Here is a 23,505-nt window from a genome sequence, read left to right on the forward strand (position 1 = left end):
AACACACATAGCAGAGCTTTGGCAGTAGCCATCACCCTGATTGTTGTGTGTTGGTCGCTTTGAGTTTGGAGCCAGTTTCCTCCATGACTCCACTGAGCTTGATATAAACCTCATTGGAAGATAAGCCATCCTTAGAGTTCATTAACATTTTCAGTACAGTTTTATTGAATGCAGTACATTACATTCACTTAGCAGGCACTCTCGTTCAAAATAATACTGGCATTTTTTCTGAACACTCATTCATCTGTGTCTTGTGGACACTAGGAGCAAAGGATCGAACTACTAACTATAATTCATGAGCTACAGCCTTGACAGACCCAAAACTGTTTAGAGAATAAATAAGACAGGAAAGTGGAAAACACATATAGTTGCAACTCAGATGTACACGCTGCCTCGCAGATCAAGAAATCAAAAAAGCGTCTCTGAAAATAAATTCAAAAAATCTAATTTTATTGATTCACAACATGAAGGTTTAAATGGTGCTTCTTAATGCTGCCTGGGATACATTTCTGTGGGAGAAATCATAGAAGCCTTTGAAAGATGTCAAACTTAAACATATAATAGGCCTTTTCCACTACAGGAACTTACCTACTTGTACCTGAACTAGAACCCATCGTCCTGGGTAATGCTTTTGTTTCTACTGTCCTCTGCCTGCTTTGGAGACAAGTTCCTGGAGCTACATTTTGTTACCCTTCAGTAGGTGGTACTAAATCCAGTTCCAGGTACTCGCGGTAGCAGTAACCACCATTTCCCCCCTGGGGGGACATCGGCAAGGACTTTTAGAAATGATAAACAATGAGAGAATAATAACTGAATTGAATAAGTGACGGGTCATTACCATATTAATTCTGTATACCCAATAAGACTAGGGATACACAAAAATCCTACGTAACATAAACCCCACAAATGTTTTTGTTCCATGTTTTGCTAAAGTCGATATTAAATCAACTTTTTGTAGAAAATAAAATTAAACACTCACACTTTTTTTTAATTGCAGCCTTACAGCCAAATTTTGGTCAGACTTAAGTTGTTTAATTTCCCACATAAACATAACTTTAAACCTTTTGTTAAATATATTATAACATATTTTATATGCAAATACCTTAAGATTGATTTTGTGGTAGATGTAATGCTTATAATGGGAAATTTTTTGTTTTGTAAAAAGATTACCATTTTATTCCTATTCTATCGACACTCAGCAATGTGTTACTTAGACATCCGATCCTTGGAAAAGCAACACAAAACCAACCACTTTAAGATCTAATAGCCATGTATCGCACCCACAAACAGACACGGTTGCCCTGACTCAACTGTTTTGTGCAATTTTCATTTCATCGAAATCCTCAAATTTGTTTTTGCACACACCAGCTGATTTTTTCAACTTGATTCCTGCGTCATGTTGCATGTCGCAGTTACTTTGGGATGTCAGCTAAACACACAAGCATTGCAGTTACTTTTTTAAATTATTAGTGTAGACCCCCCACCACTTTTACCATGTTTTTACTATGTCGAAAATCAGTGCATCGGTCTATCCACTGTGTCAGCGCTTCATTATCAAAGCTATTCTGCTTGCTTATTGAGAGAATACCCAGATCATTATACCATCATACCACGTTTTCACTGCTACTTTGCATTGAGGCAGATTATCACATAGCACGTGTACACATATACATGCTAATGTTAGGTAGGAAGAAGGGAAACGGGACAGGAAAGAGGAGAGCAAGATGGCAAATGAGACTAAAAGAGAAGGAGAGAAAGAAAGGGATGAAATGAAGAGGTAAAGAAGGAACAAGTGAAGTAAACATTATTGCAGTGCCATAATTACATTAGTTGATACAACTGGGCACCTGATAATTGTTTGAGGTTATGAAATTTATTAAATAAAAAAACAGCAAAAAGCATCAACCCCTGTAAGCCATTGTTGGTGATTAAATGTGTCGCATTCATTTCAATATTTCATGAGATTTTTGGGTCCTATGTGTTGGATTTTAAGTTATTTGCTATTTGAAATGTTAGCAAATATGTGTTCTTAGCCAAAAAAAGTATATATCAGGGGCCTGTGCCACAAAGCTTTTATGATGTTATTCAGCTAACTTGATGGATTTGCTCACACACACACTTCTCAAACCTTTGCCACTTACGATTTCAAGACTATCGCTTTTCATGAAAGGTGGCAGATGGTTGTTATATTGATGCCTTTTGTCATGAAATGTTTCCCTAAATATTTATGTGGAGTGCTTCTCAGTAGCAGTATTACGCATGAAAAAATGTGTGTAAACAAGCCAACGAGATAACGGGCTAACAACATAATCTAGCTTTAAGACACAGGCCTCAGTTCCGGGTGGTCGCTTCATGGTACTGGAAATGATCAGAGGATGAATGGGGCACTTAGGAGCACTTAGACTACGGTTGTCCTATCCATATTACTCATAAATTTGATAACATTAAAAAAATTCATTAAACAGAACTTGCAGTTGCACGCAAGCATAAAGAGCTCTTCAAGTTTAAATAAACAATGAGTGGTTGTTATTAAAGACTGCTCTGAATTACTCATTGAGTCAATATCTGTACTTTTAGCTTTTTAATATCTTCAAATATGTGATCTGTGGCCAACCACTTCCTCTGGATAAAATTAAAAAATGTACCCATAATTTTTCTCACGCTAGCATTGCCAGATAAAAGTATCAAACCACCTGTTAATAGGCACCGGAATGCAGGAAATGACTTGTACTCTGTTAAATATTTGTGATGAAGGACCCCCAGATGCCCTGTTGGATTGTCCCACCCACATTTTCAATTCCTCTTACGCCCATGTGAACACGTAAATGATGACATCAAGTACATTAGCTGCTTGCCAGCATGTTGAGCCGACTGAGTCTCACTAAGATTACTAAATGCGGTCAAGTGTTTCCCACATCCAACATCCTATGAAGAAGAACAGCAAATCTAGTGCTGTGGCGTGTTTCATGCTCAAACTTAAACTGATGGATTACATGTTCTCCTGTGTGTTGTGGAAACAACATGACCTCTTGAGCAGATGAAACAGTTTAACACTAAAAAATGTTATTTAATCAAACTGAACAAGAAGTCTGGCTTTGTAGGTCTGAATTTTGGAATTTAATGGCTTTTGCTGTTGCTGTTATGTTCATGTATTTGCTGTATATTTTATTTGTCCCTGTGCTAATTCCACAGAGACATTTACTGTGAGAGTTACCTGAATGTGATTTAATAGGAATATATTTTAGCCTCTGGTTATAGTTGCAGTTACATGACATGAACAAAGAGCTAACAGACTCTGAGTTATTATCATTTTCATGTGTAAAAATACCACAGTGGAAGAAGTTGGCCTGTAGTGCAACGGAGTGGCTGAGTGCCAAACTGTGTCCTCACACAGCCATAAACAAAGCCTTACATGGGGAGACGTTATACTGTATAGAGCGGCATGTGGGACTAAACTGGCCCTTCAAGGTGATGAATCTAACAAATTTCAAATGATTTTAGTAAGATAAATTATTAATTTCTCAGCCTGAAACTGAGACTAACAGTGGAGAAACTTCGTAGTAGTGTCCAAAATACAGTACGAGACAGAGAGTGAGTTTTTATACCTGGCACCAATCATTTGCTGTAGGAAAGAAACATTTGTATATTCCTCCCTTATAAACGGTAGTCTCAGAGATGCAGCTAATCCTTTTTTTCATTGTAAATAAAACTATAATATAGTCGATAATCTATAATCTAATCAATAGTGTATAAAATGTCCAAAAAAGTGAAAAATGGCCATTACAATTTCCCAGAGCTGAAGGTCATGTCCCCAAATTGCTTGTTTTATCTGACCCCTAATTTTTAAATAAACAATTATATAAAAGTATATAAACTGATAAATTATATTGTATAAAATTGAGAAAAGCAGCAAATCCTCACATTTTCAACATTTTTAAAATTTGGCATTTTTCCTAAAATGATGAATCAGTTATTCAAATAGTCATCAATTCATATTTTGTCAATCAGCTAATCGATTAGTTGGCTAATTGTTTCAGTCCTACCAAGCTACAGTATCTTGATATTATAGAACATAAGAGGCTGGTTTACATGTGGTTTGATTTACTGTCACCTTTTCAAACAAAATATCAGTCTGCACAAATGATGCGGTTAATAAGTAGAAAATAATTGCCTCATGTTTTTTAGTTTCATGCAGCAGAAAAAGAAGAAAAACAAGGAACCATTTACTGTTTTTATATTCTAGACATTTTTTTGTAACCTGATGACAGTTACAGCTGGTACAACTTAAGGATTGGGGAATGAAATACAATATTCCAAGACTTGCAAAAATACAGTAAAAACATACTTATACTGCGGGCAGTAAAATTCAGAACTGTTATAATTTAACTAAAATGTTAAAAACAGAGCAAAGATGCCATTCTCTCAAGTTTCCCGTAAATCAGATGTGCAGTGGCAAAAAAGACAATATATCAAACTTTTAGTGCCTCCATTTGGCCGAAGTATATTTTAAAAAATTCAGGGTCTCAGCACTGATGTCTGATTAGTGATGTCAGAGGTACTGTGTCTAATGGAGGGACCAGATATCGTATCTGGATTTGACAGCACTCTTTCTTTTGGCCTTGATTAAATTTATGCTGACCACAGCACAGTATTTGAACTCCAGTAAGGTTGCAGGCTGAGGGCCCTTTAAAACCACGTACTATCAAAGTGTATTTGACGCTGGCACTGCCTGCTTACTGTGAATAAAAGCATTGCCTAATTCCTTGAATCATTAGTTGCTAATGGGAACAATGTACAAACACTGTAGGAGCGTTTGTTTAACTTTGTGCAGTTTACATTCACACTACAGTAGCAAATGTACACAAAGCCAATAGGAATCTGTAACACCATGTCTTCTCACGTAATAGACTTTTTATTATCTTCAAAATAATAACTGTTGAGTTTCCACTGTCAGAGTTAATTCTTTTCTGTGGACGAAAACACAAACACGCATCAGCACCCTGCATCTGTTATCTAGATGGATGAGAGAAGTGTGTGTAAAACAGAGCAGGGTGCTGGTGTGATTAAAATGATCTGCGTACAGGACATTAAAACGATTCACTGTGACTGAGATTTAGCAGAGCAAATACATGTATGTTTATTATTTTTGTCATGCTGTCTGTGTGACTCTACGGAAGGTAATGGATGGTATAGGTTGGTCCATTTGGTAAAGACTGAAATATTTCAACAACTATTGGATGGGTTGTCTTTAAATTTTGCACAGACATTCATGGTTCTCAGAGGATGAATCGTACTAACTTTGGTAATCCCCTGACTTTTCAACTAGTGCCGCTATGAGGTTAACAGGTTTTTGATTTGAAGTGAAATATCTCAACAACTATCAGATGGATTGCTATGAAACAGATATTCATGTCCCATTAAGAACAGAGCCATAAGATGTTTTCTCGGTGTATACAGTTTTTTTCGTCTCTTGGCTGTTCAAGAAGAAATTGGTAATACCTGAATCAGTGAAATGAAAATGGAAAATGATAAAACTGTGGAATCGTTTGGTTGATATTGAAGACGACAAGATAACTAAAAAAGTTTGTTTTTGGAGTAAATAGCACAATGGACTACAGAGCTCAATATGAAGGTACGTGGGCTACAATATATCTATAGAAATAATCTAAGGTGCAACATTGATACAATTAGGATGCAGCTACTCACTAAGTAAAGAAAAATGGTTAAAAGATATTCTGTTAAAACCAAAATTACATATTTAAATTAAGCACTCCTATGGTACTGAACCTTATGTTAAATCACATTCATCAAGAAGTCAAAGATCATTAGTCGCCCAGTTGAGAGCAGGTACCCTCCCAGTGGCTCCAGAAGTTGGCAGGTTTAAAGACATGTAGGAGGAGGACAGGTTGTGTGAGCTGTGTGAACTGGGAGACGTTGAGAATGAATTACATTTTCTTTTGTACAGTCCCTCTTATGAGAATTTAAGATCACCAATATTAAGCGAAACGTATGATTGAAATTCAAGAATATTGTAGAGCACTGATGAAGAAAGATGGAAGGGATGTTTAATTTTAGTGTCTTTAAGATGGCAAATTTAGTTTCTGAAGCCTGGAAAAAAGACAGGATGGTTTCTTTGTTTAATAGTGGTATTGTAAATCATATGGGATGCAGGATCTTTTTTGTTTAATGATGTCATGTAAAGCCATAGAGGCTGGGCATTTGTAAATGCATGACACAATATTAAAAATAAATCAGATCAAATGTAAAATTGGTGATCCCCTGACTTCTAAATCCATTATTCATCAATATGTTGGTTTATGACTGAATACCTTAAAAAACAAATGACATTGCAGCCTCAGCTGTACTCTACAGCTGTGCTTTACAGTTCTTTTACTTGCCTGTTAAAAATAGTCGTGGTACCTCTTTGAGGGAAAACACCTCTGCAGACAGCTGGTCACACCAGGAACTGTCTCCAAACCATTCTCCCCCTCATCCTCTGCCATATCCTCCTCAGGTTCATCCTTTAGAGCCACAATGGCACCAGCCCCATTGCTGATGTTATGGAGGAGGGTGCATGCTGTTATGACCTGAAATGGGGAAAAATGGGAACAAAAGAAATCATGCCTCCTGAAAAAATAATTCATCCTGTTTGATTTACTCTTGTTCTGTATTCTAAAAAATCCTGTTGAGTGATTACTTATACAAAGGTGTGGTGCAACTCCAGTACTTGCAGGAAGATGGCCTGGAACCTGGTCTTCATCATCCTAAAAGCATGGTCTATATTGGAGCGTTGAAGCGCTGGGCTCAACCACCTTGTACTGGCCTCTTGTAGGGAATGAGGGGGAGTGGGTGTTGGAGGCATGGGTACCATCCATCTGTGAGGATCAAGTGCCCTGGAAGATGATAGAGTGAACTCCTGTACAGTAGGATGTGGCAGAGCACTCTTGTGTCATCGACTGACCCAGGCCAGTCCACGTAGGTGTCATGGAAGTGGCCCTGATGATCACAAACAGCCTGCAGGATGATTAAAGGGCACAATTTCCTGTTCCTGTAGCACTGACCATCAGGGCCACTCAGGAGCTTTATGTGGACATGACAGCCATTGATTCCTCCAGCCGCTTTCATGAAGGCTCTGTGTCTTGCTAGCCCTGCAAACCCACGGGATACTGCTTCCAGGTCTTCCTGGGTCTTCAGGAGGTGGATGACCATGTGGTGAATGGCCACCACCTCCTCAGTGACTCTATGGACGATGCGGTAGACAGTGGAACAAGGTATTCCAAACACTCTGGAGACCACCTTGTATGATGCCCCACTTGCCAGCCAGAAGAGAAACACCAGGCTCTCAATTGTGGCATCCCATCTGTGTCTCTGTTCCAGGATGAGAAGGCCCAGCAGCATTGCTACCATGCTCAGCTGAAAATCAGACCGTGTGTCCTGCTGGTTAAAAAACCTGTCCAGCACTCATTCTGATTAATGACAAGACATTTTTTTAATAATAAAGTAAGGTTAGGGTTATTTAAATATGAAATTATATTGTCAAAGTTAAATGACATTAGCTGTAAATGGTTAGGGTTAGTGTTAGGGTTAGGGTTGGGTTAGGGTTAGCCTCCTCTTTTAGGGTCCTCTCTCAGCCTGAGATACATCACACAGTGGCACTGAAGCTTCTCCATTTGCTCTAATTAATGGCAAAACAAAAAAATACAATTACAATGGTTTTTTCCTCTTGACTGTAAGGAAGCCCAACCAACTATGTGATACAGAGAACAATGATGAGTACAAAATTCGTCATTTGTGATAAAGCACAATACACTGTGATACACAGCGTTTCTGCTGAAGTGTTGGTGGGGCAGCATGACAATACAGGATATCTCCATAGTCAAGGACATGAAGGTTGGCTGCACAATAGCTTTACGAATGGAAGAAGACAGGCATCATTTGATTCTATACAAGAAGCCCAGTTTGTTTTTTAAATTTTGAGTAAAATGTTGAATATGAATCTTGAATGAAAGTCTGCTGTCAAGCCAAATTCCTAAATATGACTCAGCAAGACTAACATAGGTGCCATTTAAAGTTTAAATTTACAGGCAGGATAGTCAGAGTACAGTCAATGCTGTGGACACATGGTTGTGTCCCCCTGAAGCAAGTCTTGTTTAAATTCAAAACAAAATGCAGGAATAGTTCATATTTGTACAAAGATAAAGACTCCTAAAATAGTTGTTACGTTCTTCCTCTTGGCACAGTCAAGTCCTTTTTTTGTGAATTTTTGGGGCCATTTTTTCCTTAAAGGAAGGACAAAACAGAGTGAGAGTGAGGAAAAGGGCTATATGAAAAAGTTCTATCTGTGATAACATAAAGTGCAGCTTGGTGACAGAACTGTCCTGTTTGTGCACAAAACTAGCTTTCCACTTGAGTCGTAGAGTTTTTTCTCTTAATTTAATTTGTTTTGACTACATTTTAGGGAGGTTTTAAAGATTCAAACATTGGCCCCGTTTGTTGGTCAAACACTTTGTAACAAACTGTGACAAATGGTCCCCAGAGAATTTGAACGACTTCGGTGACTCATCGCACACCACTGACTAGTCAAAATATCCTCTTGACCAACACACCATGTTATCACAGGATGCCTCTGAAAGTGATGACCTAATTCTTATCAGCAGCCATCGTGAGCATGAACATATCATCCAACAGTGAGATTGATGAAGTGAAGTTGATGCTGCAGTCAGTCTAAAAGTGGTCACATGACACTGACTTGCATGCTGTAGTGAAAAGCAGGAGGAACAAATATAGCATCCTGCAAATTGACGATACACCTTTTTAAGAAAATTTTGAAAATACAATATTTGAATCTGAAAATATGTAAAGTAGAGTATACAGTTATACAAATGGGAATACAATCAATCAAAATGAGATGTCAAACTCACACTCTCTGTCACGTTGGCGTGATATTGCCTTATAATCAGATTGAATTACCATTTTGTTTTCATTTCTTTATTCATTTAATTTTTAATATTGAGAGAGATTCAGGGGTCTGGAATCAGGCTAGAGAGTCTCTGTTATGAAGGTCAAATTTCTGTTTGGATTCAAAGTAAACAAGGTGAGATGAATTTGTGACAGGAAGTAAATGCAAAGTGAAATTTCAGTTTTACCGTGGTGCAAAAACACCTCAGTTGAGGTTTGATCATGTAGAGCCTGACAAGCTGAGTAGGAAAAGTCCCAAAATGGCCAATGTGTAATCTCTGTAGTGGTAAAGATCCAGTAATTTTGTTTTCTGTGTATGACAGCCTGATGGGGTTGCTAGATTATATACAATCTATTAGTTCAAGTAAAGTTCCAGGTCATTAGATATATGATAATGCCTATTTCCTGAATGATCACTGTGTCAAACGTCAGCTGAAAGGCAGTTGAGAAGGGAAATGGCCCTGACCATGTTACAATAACTCAGATGGCTTCAACAGAAATCCACTGGAAAAATGAAATCACAGTACCGCCCCCAGTGTTTGTTTACATATCATCTTTGGGAAATGCAGCCAAACCACCACAGTGAGAGCCTTTGCTCTTATCTTTACCTTATTGTCTTATCACATATGAGAATAATTTGCAATTCCTCTATGAATACCTTTATATGGTCAAAGAGCTTACTTTACAAAACTTGCTTTCATCAAACAAAATGAAATATCTGTGGCTCATAAAGAAGCTGAAAGAAATATGAGCTACGTAGAACAGCGTGAGATTAGAGAGCCACGTAGGGGAGAAGGGCCCAGAAAAGGCAGAGAGACAAAATTTCTTAAAAGTGTGATATGATCACAGGCTTCTCCCCTTGCAGCTCTAGAGGGCTACAGAATCGTTTGTTTGTTCTCATGCATTTCCACAAGTTCCCCGAGAGGCTCTGGCAGCTGCAGTCAAATTCTTTGAAGATCCACTTAGAGAGAACAGACTTGATTCTGATTCTGATACTGCAACAATTTGGTGCATTCATGATTTTTATCCCTCCGATATCCCTCCCTATAACCTATTTATGCATGAAAAATATAAAATAAAACATTTTAGCTTCAAAAAGTATGCTACTAATGATGAAAGGGTCTTATTTCTCTCCTTACTACTTAACAAAAAACTTGTAGGTCTACTTATTTTAACTATCCAACTATATAATAAAAACACAAATATCTGTACTTATTATCTTTATCTACGACAATCTACATCAGGCATTAAAAGAAAAAAGTTAAAATTCTTGTCACTTTCATATTAACATACATGACTGCACACTGACAATCACTACTCCTGTCGATACTCCTTATCAGTTCTTTTTCATTAATAAATAATTGCTTTTTAAAATATAATATATATATTTTTTTAAAAAAAGAATAAATTCAGAACTGTCATGGAAGTAGCAGGAGGTGGATATAAATACAGAGCACTGGAGGCAGCAGGTACTCAAGAATACTCTTTATTCCAGACAACATATCTGACAAAGCAGGGAAACACAGGGAGCAGGGCAGGGCTGACGAGACTGATACAGGGCAGGTGTGGAGAAGACACAGAGTAGGGCGATGCAGGGCAGGTGAGAGGAGGAGCACATGAACACAGGAGGAGTGAAGGAACACACAGGGAAACACAGAGCAACAGAAAATACCCAGAAAACACAACACTCCTAGTACAACCCAGCATATCAATGAGCAAAACCACATGACCAAAAGGCAACCAAAGCAATATACATCGGATAGTTCAAGAAGTCCAACTCAAAATAAGCCCTCTCCCAAACAGTCCAATATTCACAAAACAGAAAAAGTCTGATGGCATCTGGAGGATAATGGCAACCAAGGAATTCAAAGACAGACTCACAAGAGTATCTAGATTCAATGACAGAACCATGACAGGAACAGGATTAGAATTTATTTATATTTTAAATATAACTAATTGTTTCTAGAGCAGCAACAGTAATGTTACAACAGCAAAGACGCTATATCAACTCAATAATATCTCACTGGAAACAAATATAAAAGGTCAATAAAATAAATAATATTCAAGACATCACAATACTGGGTGAAGTTTAGAAAGAAAGAAAGAAGAAAGTTTAGACATCGGTCAGTAACAGTCCTTCATCCTGTCCTCTGTCCTCCATCCCTACAGAGAAATAAGTGCACATTAAATAAAACTGCCATACCTTTGATTATTTTGGAGAAAATAAGACATATAAATGGACTGTACTTGTATAGCGCCTTTCTAGTCTTCCGACCACTCAAAGCACTTGTACACTACGAATCACATTCACACACATTCATACACTGAATGGGTACAGGGGCTACCATGCAAGGTCCCAACCTGCCCATCAGAGGAAACTAACCATTCACACACATTCATACACTGATGGCACAGCCATCAGGAGCAATTTGGGGTTAAGTATCTTGCCCAAGGACACATCGACATGTGAACTGGAGGAGCTGGGAATCGAACTGCCGAACTACTGATTAGTGGACGACCTGCTCTACCTCCTGAACCACAGCTCAATACATCAATACATCAATACATATACAACCGTGGGAAGCTGGAACAAGTGTTGATGTTTGGAACAACGAGCATCTCTTTCCTGTGCTGTTTAATTGTACACAATCAAAAAGCAGAAACAAGGTGGCAGAGTAAAATCTTTTTTGCACCAGTAGTAAAAATAAAAAGGCTATGATAGAACAAATAATTCACTTTTGATGGAAGTCCATGTGTAGATGGAGCTCTTGCACTCATGTGAACATCCATTAAATTCAAGCCTTTGCCAAATGAGTTTGCACAATGCTTATTAAACCTATGACTGTCAGACAGTCGGGTTTCACATTTCCACGCTGGCTGGATGAATGCATACTGTGCATGCTCTATGGGCAGAGCGATCGACTAGAGACTTGAGCTGGCTAACTTCCAGTTAGCTCTCTGTTAACTTGAATGGGGATAAAAGAATTTAATTGTGCGGCTCTTCAGACGTTCCAAATGTTATCGGACTGAATAGATCAAATTCTGATAGTGAAATGAGTCATTTCACAAGGGTTGTGTGACACTCAAAACAATTTATTCATGCATGGTTTTATAACCAGTAGCGACACAGTAGGCTACAGTGGAGCCTATGTTGTAAGCATGTGTTGACAGTGTTTTTGTAATTACTCTCACTGCCAGACGGGGGAGACCAAAGTCCTGCACTCCAGCTTTAAATAGGGAAATTCTGAAGCTCTAATAATTTATAAATTCATTCACATCATACTGGTTTATGGCCTTATCCATAACTCACACTGCCGTTAACACAACAAAGGTAATTAAGAGCATTTAAGAGTTTCCTTGGTATTGATGCACTTGTTCGCCAGAGAGTCTTAAAACTGTCATGTAGTGAGAGTGAAACATGATAAAAGGAGTTTCCTTGAGATCCCTGTAGGTCACTGTGAACTGGTTTAAATAGGTCACACATTATCCTCAAATTCCAGCTGCAATAAACAGATGTAACTGTGAAGAAATACATGATTCATTTTTGAAAATTTGTGAAGTCATCAGTTTAAAAGTTGTTCAGTTTACCAGAGGGTGAAAACTCGGCAGCCAAATTGGAGTGCTGTTTATGTTTTATTGCAGCAACAAACACGCTGAGTCTGTTATCAATTCTCAAATATTAATGGTACTCCAAAGAATTTGACGCAATTAGTCAAGGCCTGTCAGGGTACTGATGTATATGCATGGAGCACCAAAACAAACAATGCTGTATCCCTCGAGTGTGAATTTCTTGGCACTGTTTGTAAAAAAAAAGGGGAAGTCTGCTCTCGTTTCAGCTGAATCTGGAACCTGAAATATCACACTTTTGAGAAATGTTGCTGCTTCTCGTTCTCAGTGACCCTCTTCCCCTACATCGCTCTCTAATCTCATGCTGTTTTTTAAAAAAATGAAAGCTCCTTTCTAACTTCCACGCAGCTCGGAGCATGAATTGCAAAGAAATTGCAAATTATTCTCGTATGTGAAGGGTAAGAGAATACGGTAAGGATAAGAGCGAAGGCTAAATCCCCTAACGTCAAATTTAAATGACCTGTTTGACATAATTCCTGCATGTTACAGGAAGACAAGATATTTGAGCATCTTCCCCTTCGTCTACTTTCTGGTAATCCATACACCTCGAGGGACTAGTACCCAGACTTTAAAAATCTTTAACATGACCTGCTCTGAATCATAACTTTATCTGATTGATCAATTAAATTAAACCTGGGCTGCAGTCAGTCAGTTTTTTCTCCAGTTAGCTAAATGTTAAACCTGACTGGAGAAGAATGAACTCCTCACACTCGGCCAGTACTTGTTCCTAGAATAAAAACATTATATGTACCACAAGTAAAGTAAAATACAGTAGTTGGTCCACCCTTAATTATCAGCTGATGATGTGCTGTGTATTCTTCCTTTAATTAAAGATTGGATGATGGTAGTGTAGCTACATGTCATAGTTGTTTTTGTCCAAAACAACTCATCAGTAATATTTAGGCATGTTATTGTTTGTTTATGCTGCAAAATGAGATGAAATATTGCAGCACATTGTACTAGAGGTTAATGGTTCGCTGTGACTATATCTATCTGACTATAACTTGGCTTAGCTGCAGTTTAGAATGGGCTCCACTAAACTATTTAAAACAGTTGCATGTTAGGAGCACTCCACTGAGTTTACACATCAAAATGTGATAACAGGTCTTGGGTGAGTGAAAACAGTTGTATCAAATATTTTTGTGGCTCCAGAGGAAGCTGTGTGAAGTCTGGACTGAACTGAATAAAAAACACAGTATCTCTGGCTCTGCTGCATTGGTTGCACTGGCAATGCCACAGGAGTGCAATACTAAATCTATAGAGAACCTTTTTTTTAAAAAAGTGAACCTGATGGCTTTGTGAAAACACATCATTTGTGACTGCAACACTCCTTATATTAATCTGTGACTCAGTTGGTTGTTGTAAACATTGGTTCAGCCCTGGGCAAACACTCTGGGCAGACAGTTGACATCCGTGAAATCATGAAGAAAACTATTCAGAGTTTTGTTTCAGATTTTCCTCAGTTTAATACGAAACATAAAATACATCATAAACTATCTTTTACACCACACAAAAGAGAAGAAGAGAAAAAAGACTTTCTTATTTAAGCGTTTATAGGGACTGCCATGTGACTGAAGTAATGTACAGAGTGCTGAGGTCACAGATGGGGCTAAAAACATGCAGAGGTTCATCTGAACCAAAGCTAATCTGCAGGATGTAGATGAAAGTTAAACTCAGTCCCACACAGATGATTTAGAGGATAATTAAGGAAATTGGTTTCAGCCTTCATATTTTTTATTTTTTCCAACTATCATTAACACCCAAGGAAAGAATTTGACTGTTTTTGTGTTTTTCTTTATGCACTAGCTGCACTTTTGATTACCACAAAAATACATTTTAATATATCTAATTGAAATAATTTATTACAACATTTTCCCTTTAATAATAACTATTTCTCCTTACAATCTACTCTCATATCAGTAATCTGCTAAATATATTGGCTCACATTAAAAAATGCTGTGGGAATCAGTCTTACAGTAATAATTTTACATTTAGCCTCAGGAGACAAACTGACCTCCTGTCTGCAGGAAATCGACTTGCACTGGTACATTAGTTCATACATGGTTGCTATGAGTTGCTCTTCAGTTTGTCGTCCTACACTTTTCATGGTATTGCCTTGATAAGATCATATGTGGTGAGAGATTTGAACTTTTAGAAAATAATTAAATAATCTGCACTGTAGAAATCTGCCCTTAAACATGAATCCTATGCTCATATGTGTGTGTGTGTATATATATAAAAAACACAACTATATATATATATATATATATATAGTTGAGTGGGCTCTTTTATAGCTGTTACTAACCTCTGACTTACCAGCTTGTGTAACTCCCCACTGGATTTTGGATTTCCTCGTTATTTTGATCACATCATCTTGACTCACATCCCGGAAAGGGCAGAGTTCTATTTCCCTCGTCTCAAAAGTCCCTTAGTTCCTTTTACTCCTTTCACTCCTTTCACTCCGAAAAAACCCAACAATCTGTGTGTGGAAAAAAACAAAAAATATCTTATGGGATTTATTTATTTCCATTTTGTTTCTACGATTTGGTTAATGAAGCCAAACATGTCTGAAATAACTCAGTTGTGATTGGACTTCCGTTCTCACATTCTGAGTCACACAACTGCGACTGCTGCTAAACAGAACAAAAACCACATAAGAGGATTGTAACGCTGACCTGTATGTCAATTTCTAGCCTGTTTGACGTGCGCAAATCATCAACTATTCTTTTGGGCAACACAATCATTACAGTGTTTAATTGATAGATGGTCCGTCAGTGTGGTCATGGAGGAATTTATTTTCATGCTACTGTGGTCACAAGTTTTGTTTTTGTTTTGTGTGTTTTGAAATGCCTGAGAGTATTTTACCAGGGAGAATGTGATAATAGCTTAGTGATATTTTATATGTTTATGTATTTTTAAACATTGTTTCTTCTCTGCAGCCATGGGGTAATAGTTGTATAGTTGTATTTCTGTTATTCTGCAGCGACTGAAGGTTTCTGATCTCTGTTTTGTTCTGTATTGTTGATATCTAACACACATCTTGTCTCCATTTGTGAACAAAGTTCTGATATACAAATCTGTTTTCAGTTTTTGGATTTTTACTCTAATCTTTGTTTTTTTTTTGTGAAATATTGAATCATTGAACATCTTTTGAAATGAAACCATGTGAGAAGTTTAGATGGAAAAATCACTATTTGGTGGAGCTGTGAACAACTCATAGACATCTGAAATGGGACCCCGACTACACACTGCTTTTAGTAAGACGTCAAAAGCCAAAAAGGTTGGAAACCACTGGTTTCATCTTTAATAATGTGTCAAATGTTCATCTGAAAAGTAACTAAAGCTGTCGAATAAATGTAGTGGAGTAGAAAGTACAATATTTCCCTCTGAAATGTGGTGGAGTGTGAAATACTCAAGTAAAGTACAAGTACATCAAAATTACACTTAAGTGTAGTACTTAAGTAAATGTACTTAGTCACTTTCCAGCTCTGCTATTAACGTTAGGGAACAGTGAAATGGGAGGGAAGTAGCCTTTTCACAAAAAACACCATATGGTGTTTAGATAATTTATCAAGCAAAAAAAGACCAACCATTTGCTGGTTCCAACTTTTCTTTATTTTAAATCACTTTAAATCCATTTTGAGATGTTCGACTGAAAGGAGCACAGTCAGTACATGTAACATATAGTTAAATGTGTTAAAAATTATTGCGAAAGGAAATGATCTCATGTTGCAATTTGGTAAAAATGTGGCCAAATGGGATCCTGGATTAGAGACCAAAACAAGCCAAAGCTGCTGAATTCTGACCGCAGGTGGCCTTTTAATACCTTTGGATCTTGGATTGCTGATTGGACAAAACAGACCATTTGAAGTCACCATGGGCTGTGGGAAACTCTGATGGAAATTCCGCACTACCTTCTGACATTTTTCAGACTAAACAACTACTAGATAATGAAAAGCATCTTTACCTGCAGCCCTGGTCACATGACTGAGCGTCTTTAGCAATGGATTGCAGTGTACCCTCAGTATATTTTTGTTTGACGTCACCAAAGTGGGAGTAGAGCTGAAGCAATCACTCAAGATTCAGTATTTTCCTGGAAGTAAATGAAATGATGTTATATGAAACCAGATAAAATAAATATGTCCTTAGTGTTTTCATTGTTTTGAGAATAGTTGGCTCATTTGTCAAGCGTAAGAGATAGCTTTATAGACAGACAAATACCTTTATAATGACCTTTTTAGTGGTATAATTAGAAACGTTCTGTTTTGCAGCTTAGTCATACAGTAAAATCTACGTACACTTTTGTAGCTCTAGCCCACTGCAGAGATCTCAGATTGAGATGAAACATTTTAAGTGCAGTTGCAATACATAAAATACCTTTACGACATTAAAGAAAACTATAAACCATGCAAGGATGGCTTGTACATCCCATGATTCACTGTGGACTTGAGGACATTCCAGTCGGGATTGGACTTTCCGAGCCTTGGCATCACTTAAGTGGTTTGTTGTTTTTAGAGTCTGCCAGCTCCCCACAGCAGAGACGAGCAGCGGTTTACCTCTCGGAGAGGTGTTGTGTTTTGTCTTTTAAGGTCGGCTGCAGACAGAGACCCCTCGCCGCAGCTCCTCACTGTAAACATAAGTCACGCTGTAATTAATGTGTGATGGCTCGAGAGTCGGAGCAGACTAAGTGCACTGACGTCCCGTGTGTTCTTGCTGTCCATCAGCTCTCTGTTGTTCCTCACAACCATTTACAGTCATCTCTGTTTGGAACAAAGCTTTCTGCTGCACTTTGGACACAGGCGTTTGTCAATGGGAAAATATCGCCCACAACACATTTGAAGACTGCTGTGTTATATCTCTTTTTTCCAGCATTTGTTATCTGCAGACACCATTAACCTATCATATTTAATATTTGTAAGCAGAATACAAATATTAAATACAACAATATAGTAAAACACAGTTCTAATAACATAAAATATAATATCTCATAAGAGAAATTATAATTGCAGGCAAATATTATACATAATGTCCTTTTATCTGCTTATAACTACATTATATAGTGTGTTGTAAACCATTTGTTAAATGTTTGTTTACTGCTTATAAATGCTAAACAGGGAGACTTGAATTTTCAAAAACAGGTAATGAAAAACTTCTGAGCAAACTCCTTGTTCATTTATTTTAGATTTGGAGTTTTAGCTGCAGTCCATGCTGTTTTTATTCCAGTTTTATGTGCCAACATTGCTGACATCTAGTGAAGCGGACTTGGCAGAAATGGAAAATAATAATGATAATTATGTTTTAATTAGTGTATAATCACCTGAAACGAAGAATCATTATGTTTTTGTTACTTTAGAATGAGCCCTTTATATCTACATAGAGAGCAGGTCCTCTTCCACAGAGCCCGCCTGTGTTGCACCTCCATGTCTCTACAGTAGCTCAGAACTGACAAACCAAACACTGGCTCTAGAGAGGGCTTTTCGTGTTTTTCATGAGTTTCACGGCCACCCAAGGTTCTTCTACACACTTAGAAGGGGAGGGTGAGGAGATGAGGATTCAGTTGGTTGCAATCTGCAACCTCACCACCAGATGTCACTAATCCTGCACACTAGACCTTTAAACTACATGTGAAATATGAGACTCATATTCCTGGTAACTGCCACAGATGATGTGACGGTTTGCAGTTTTAAGAGACACTCACAAGAAAAGAGAGACCTATTAGATTCCTTGATTTGATTCACTTTATCCAATTCAAACACACATGCTCAATTTGATGCATGTGTCTTAACAATTAGCTTGTTACACGTCTATTTTAAATATGTATTGTTACACCCCTCCCACTGTCTGGGAGGCCGCCCTGGCAATAAGCTGACAGTGGAGAGTTGTCGGGTGATTTAATCCAACTGTGCCTGCCAGGCTATAAAAGCTGGTCCATGTGGTCACTCTTTCCCTTCCTTCCTCCTGCTGACATCCAATCTGCATCTGCTTCTTTTTGGTTTTACACCTTGTTCTAAAAACCTTATTGTTTGCTTTGTACTGGCTTTAGTTATAATAAATTAAATTTGTCTTAAGAATACTCTTGCATGGACTCCCTCCTTGCCAGTTTGTTCAAATATATTAAAATGACAGTCCTGTTGGGTCAGTGCTATTGGTTTGTAAACAGTGATATTTATTATACTATACTTACATACTATTATAATATATTTATTATATTATACTTATTGATGATTTTCAGGGATTAAAACAAACCATTCAGTTACTTATTGGACAACTTCAACTGAGTTTTGTGCATCGCTGAAAAGAATAATTGATCACAAACTTTAGAATTGATTAAAAACTGCATGAACTCAGCTGTGGAGGAAGAGGAGGTGTAAATAAATATCTACTTCTGAGGCTTTGACAGCAAGAATCCACATCAATGAAATTTCTTTGAGCAAGAAACAAAATTCCCCCCCTAATCCGTACTGGCTCAATGAAACCACAAGTGTTGTAAGATTCACAAGCACCAACAACACAGCACCTTACAACGAGTAGAGTAACACAGTTGTTGAATGAAAGACTTTCATCTCCAAAAATATACAGTAATAAACCTTGTTTATAGCATGATGAAAGTGTACATTTTGCAATAAATAATTACGTACAGTTCACTTTATTCATTATAATTGGATTAGTTTTGTTACCACTTTTTAAAGAGGTATCCTTTATTAATGGCTAATAAATAATTTATTCATGTGTTATATATCAGTTGTAGACCATTAATAGGAACAACTTTTGGGTTGTAATAAATGGATTTTGGTCCAGATCCTCTGCAGTCATTTTTCAGAAAGTTAGATTTTCTGACCTGGGAAACACTTGTCCTTATTAATGGCCTTTTACTGATCAATAAAGCTTCAGTAAAATATGAATTAATAAAGCTATTAGTTAGTTAGTTCCTTATTAGAGAAAGTCTCCATCAAGGCTCAAAAGTCTAGTGAGCTGAGTTGCTATTAGTATTTCATTTGCCACAAACCGTCTAATAACTGGGTGAGAAGTCTGCTGAAGCATCTTCTATTTGTCTTCTATCTTTACTCACCAGCCAGTGAATTTGACCTCCTGACGGGCCACCACAAACATTACGCAGCGGTGTGATGACGCCAACACTGACAGATGAGACATGGAGCGGAAATGCACGAAAGAGAAAAAAAGGGTCGATTTTCCTGTATGTCTATCGCTCAGAGCATCCATCCTGCCAGGCTGCTGGGAGGTTCACTACTGTATATAGAGACAACCCGCCTCACAGCTCAGCTGTGCGTATCGACCTCTGTGGTTCACTACATCTGGATTACTGGGAAGCAGAGGGATGATACTTACAGAAAAGATTACTCCACTAAGTACGCATACTCTCCAGCAGGTTCAAGACGAAATCAACTCCGAAGTCCACAACAGACCAAAGAAAGTAATGCTCACAAACGCCAGCCCGTGGGTGTATTTGGCAATGGAAAGCATAAACTTTACGCACGTTCCTGTTTCCACAAACGAGACGCCGGTTCAGTCCTCGCAGGGTACCACTGAGAACAGAATGGCTTTACCGATTTTTATGTTTGCTGGAGGTGCTATTGGGAATATAATTGCGATAATCGTTCTTTCAGTATCAAGACAGGAGAGGAAATCTTCAGCTTTCTTCACTCTGGTGTGCGGTCTGGCAGTGACGGACCTGCTGGGCACATGTCTGGCCAGCCCGCTCACCATAGCCAACTACCTAAACCCGAATGTGCTGACTGACAGACATCTCTGCGAGTTTGACTCCTTTTTGTTGCTGTTTTTCGGTTTAACCGGACTCAGCATCATATGCGCCATGGCTGCCGAGCGGTACCTGGCTATATGCTGCCCCTACACCTACCAGCGGTGGGGGGTGGACCGACGCTTTGCGCAAAAGTTTCTTTTATGCATTTATATCAGTCACATCTTCTTCTGCTGCCTCCCGATGATGGGCATGGCAGGGAGCGAGCTGCAGCCGTCCAGAACCTGGTGCTTCATCAACTGGAGTTCGGGTAAGCCTGTGGCCGCAACCTACACCGTCCTGTACGGCGTCGTCAGCGTGCTGCTCATCCTGGGCACCATCGTGCTGAACCTGGCGGTGTGCGGATCGCTGCTGCTGATGCGGCAGAGGACCGTGCAGCTGCCCGTCGCCAGATCCAGCGTCCGGGAGCGGTGGAGGGCGCTGTCCTCCGCCGCGGAGACGCAGATGATGACGGTGCTGGTGATGACCTCCGCGGTGGTTCTGGCCTGCTCAGCCCCGCTAGTGGTGAGTCAAGTGCAGCGTTTTTAATAACGCAGTAATTGGTTTACATTAGTCGTTTATGTTGCATGCAGTCCAGTTTCTTTTCCTACACACGGATGCAGCTGCAACACATGAACCACAAGAAGCTTGTCTTCAAGAGCCTAAAAAACACAACCTGTTATATCCTGAAATTGGGCAGGTGTCTTAATCCTAGAAAATATAGAAAATATCCAAGTAAAAGTAAGTAGGCAATTATCAGCAAAATGAAAAACAAAAACATGACATTTGGATTATTATTATTGAGACATGAATGTATAAGCAGTTGGTCCAGGCGAGCTCATTTTTGCTTCTCATTTATCTTTTAACAATTCATCGTATTTTATCAGCTGATTCCATGTTTTCTCAGTAAAATCTGAATCTGTAACCAGCTACAGTTGTTAAATGCAGTGAAGTAAATGTTATATTTGCCCCTGAAATGTAATGGAGTAGAAACATAAAATAACTTAAAAAGGAAATACTCAAACAAAGTACAAGTACCTCAAAACAAAACAAACAAAAACCCCTTGAACTGAACTCAGCCAATCAGAAATTGGGATCAAATGCTTCCTTACATCAATTTTAAAGCTATGACCTAGCTGTACTTTAATCTCATATGCTTTCTCCAATGTTATGATAGTTTGTGGAGACAGGTTTTTTTTTATAATCTTCATTTTATGAGTTTCATACTGTAGTTTTTAACCATTGTTCACAAGAGATTTAGGAATTAGACTAAATGTTTCTAATATAAAGACAAATCTATGACAGATGCCTGTAGATATCTGACCACAGATTTAAATCTCTTATTTCCAGTGTGAAGATCTGATGTGCTTGTTTTTGTCTTTAAGGTCCGTGTGTTTGCCAACCGGTTTTTACTGACAGTTGACTCCAAAGCTGACCTGGCTGCCATCCGGATAGCCTCTGTTAACCCAATCCTCGACCCCTGGATCTACATCCTCCTCAGGAAGTCCCTGTTTCGCCGGTTGCTCAGTTTGTCGAGGCGAGGTAGCAGCTCTCGCAGTAGTTCCACATCAACAACAAGAAATCCGTTTTATACTGAAATCACTAAGGACAGCCATGTGTTCTCTGAGCTCATGCGTAACACCAACATCATCACTCAGCTACCTGCCACCGTCAAGTTCACATCGCACGACACAGCGAGCCTCCAACAGACTTAAAACACTGCAGACTGGGGACGTGTATGACAGCTGTGAATGTTTGCTGCTTTGTCTCGCTGCAAGTAGCTTGATGCAGGGAAACAGACTCTGTTTAAGAGCTGAAGGCAGTGGGACTACAATGTTTTTGGCCCCACGGCTGGACAGGACCCTTAAAAGCTCCAAAGGGATTATTTATTAAATGAAAGTGGAGAGCCGCTCTGATAGGCTCTATGAAGAGGGCTCCTGCAGGGACGGAGGACTGATGAGGAGGAAAAAGCTACTAGACTCTGATGTTTTTACTTAAGAGAAACAATAAGACAAGACTGAGCCTTTACTTTGTGCCTTTGACTGTCATCCAGCCTCTCCTCATCTAATATAAACTCACTCTTTTCCTAATCCTCTCTCCTTGCCATCTCTCACGAAACCCCCACCTCCAAGATCAGTCACTCCTTCTATATGTGAATTAGTCAGTTGGATGTTAAAGGAATAGTATACAGCTACTGCAGATAAGTCTACACCTCAGTTCATCCAAACACGGCACTCAAACTGACCAGTGACTCAAAGTCATGTTTTCACTGAAGAGAAAAGAGCATGTGGACATTTCAACATATTTTGGATGACTGGGTGAGAATCATCACAACTGTTTTTTTATGTGAGCTGCTCTCAGTTATGGCTCTGTTCATAAAAAGTCTATTCCAGAGTGATTTTTATGGTTGATGAGGCATTTGAAACACTTATGAGCTTTTATGAGCTTGATGAAGCACAATGTTTGTTTGGATTAAAGATTCTTGTTTGCAATAACATGAGACTAATTGTTGTTTTTTTTCTAATCTCTACTATTTGTTGACTGTTTTAGTCTTAGATGGAACTGATATTGTGGTCTCAGCTGGTCTGAACCCAACTCCAGTTCTACTTTATTTTACTTTAATGAATGATTTAATTAAAATGATAAATGGTTCAGCCAAAATGGTCCTGACAACGGTAATGATAAACCTTCTTTTTTCTTGCAGTGTTGCTCTACATTCCTCTTGGTGTGTACAGATTCTTCTGTTTCGAATTCATAAAAGAAATATTTTTGAACTTGAAGCCAAAATTTGTGCTGGAACAGATCAGTTCAAGTCAAATGCAGAGATCATCAAAGAAATAGATTTTTCTGTAATAATAATGACAAAAGATGTGACTTTCTAGCATTTTTCTGGTAGAATCAACAGTCTTTGGTTCGGTCTTTACTGAGGAATATTAGAAACTCAGGCAGTAGCAGGAAACCAGGTGCCATAAAATACGACTTGTACCATAATACTTCTGAACTTTCCTCTGCACGTCATGCACTGGAAAAAGTTAGTTTACCACAGGAGGATTCAACCATGTAGGAAAACAATGTAGTGGTAGCTAATAGCTTTCATCATATGCAGGAAAGGAACGGTGGCTGAGCTCCATCTGGAGGACTTTTCTCTACAGGATGTTTGTTCT

At 38.5% G+C, this 23,505-nt stretch overlaps 2 protein-coding genes across 2 annotated transcripts; one reads left to right on the forward strand and one right to left on the reverse strand.

Moving 5' to 3' along the window:
* Positions 1–6,065: 6,065 nt before the first annotated feature.
* LOC137187618 (putative nuclease HARBI1) lies at positions 6,066–19,793 on the reverse strand. The gene is made up of 5 exons (XM_067596650.1): positions 19,655–19,793; positions 16,963–17,212; positions 16,553–16,678; positions 14,902–15,064; positions 6,066–7,466 (listed from the first exon to the last, which is right to left on the reverse strand). The coding sequence occupies exon 5, from the start codon at positions 7,405–7,407 to the stop codon at positions 6,805–6,807; it is 603 nt and encodes a 200-aa protein (XP_067452751.1). The 5' UTR covers positions 7,408–7,466; positions 14,902–15,064; positions 16,553–16,678; positions 16,963–17,212; positions 19,655–19,793; the 3' UTR covers positions 6,066–6,804.
* On the forward strand, positions 19,748–22,826 carry LOC137187616 (prostaglandin E2 receptor EP4 subtype-like). Its single transcript, XM_067596647.1, has 2 exons — positions 19,748–20,866; positions 21,727–22,826. Exons 1-2 carry the CDS (start codon positions 19,922–19,924, stop codon positions 22,054–22,056), a joined length of 1,275 nt encoding a protein of 424 aa, XP_067452748.1. The 5' UTR covers positions 19,748–19,921; the 3' UTR covers positions 22,057–22,826.
* The last annotated feature ends 679 nt before the right edge of the window (positions 22,827–23,505 follow it).

Source organism: Thunnus thynnus, chromosome 8, assembly GCF_963924715.1.
Source record: "Thunnus thynnus chromosome 8, fThuThy2.1, whole genome shotgun sequence".
In the NCBI taxonomy this organism is placed as follows: domain Eukaryota; kingdom Metazoa; phylum Chordata; class Actinopteri; order Scombriformes; family Scombridae; genus Thunnus; species Thunnus thynnus.

What these genes read in the sequence shown, in the direction of transcription:
- LOC137187618 (XM_067596650.1), bottom strand. Translation starts at nt 7,407, where the DNA reads ATGGTAGCAATGCTGCTGGGCCTTCTCATCCTGGAACAGAGACACAGA.
- LOC137187616 (XM_067596647.1), top strand. Translation starts at nt 19,922, where the DNA reads ATGATACTTACAGAAAAGATTACTCCACTAAGTACGCATACTCTCCAG. An exon ending in CCTGCTCAGCCCCGCTAGTG is followed by an intron (nt 20,867 to 21,726) that starts GTGAGTCAAGTG and finishes TTTGTCTTTAAG; the next exon opens with GTCCGTGTGTTTGCCAACCG.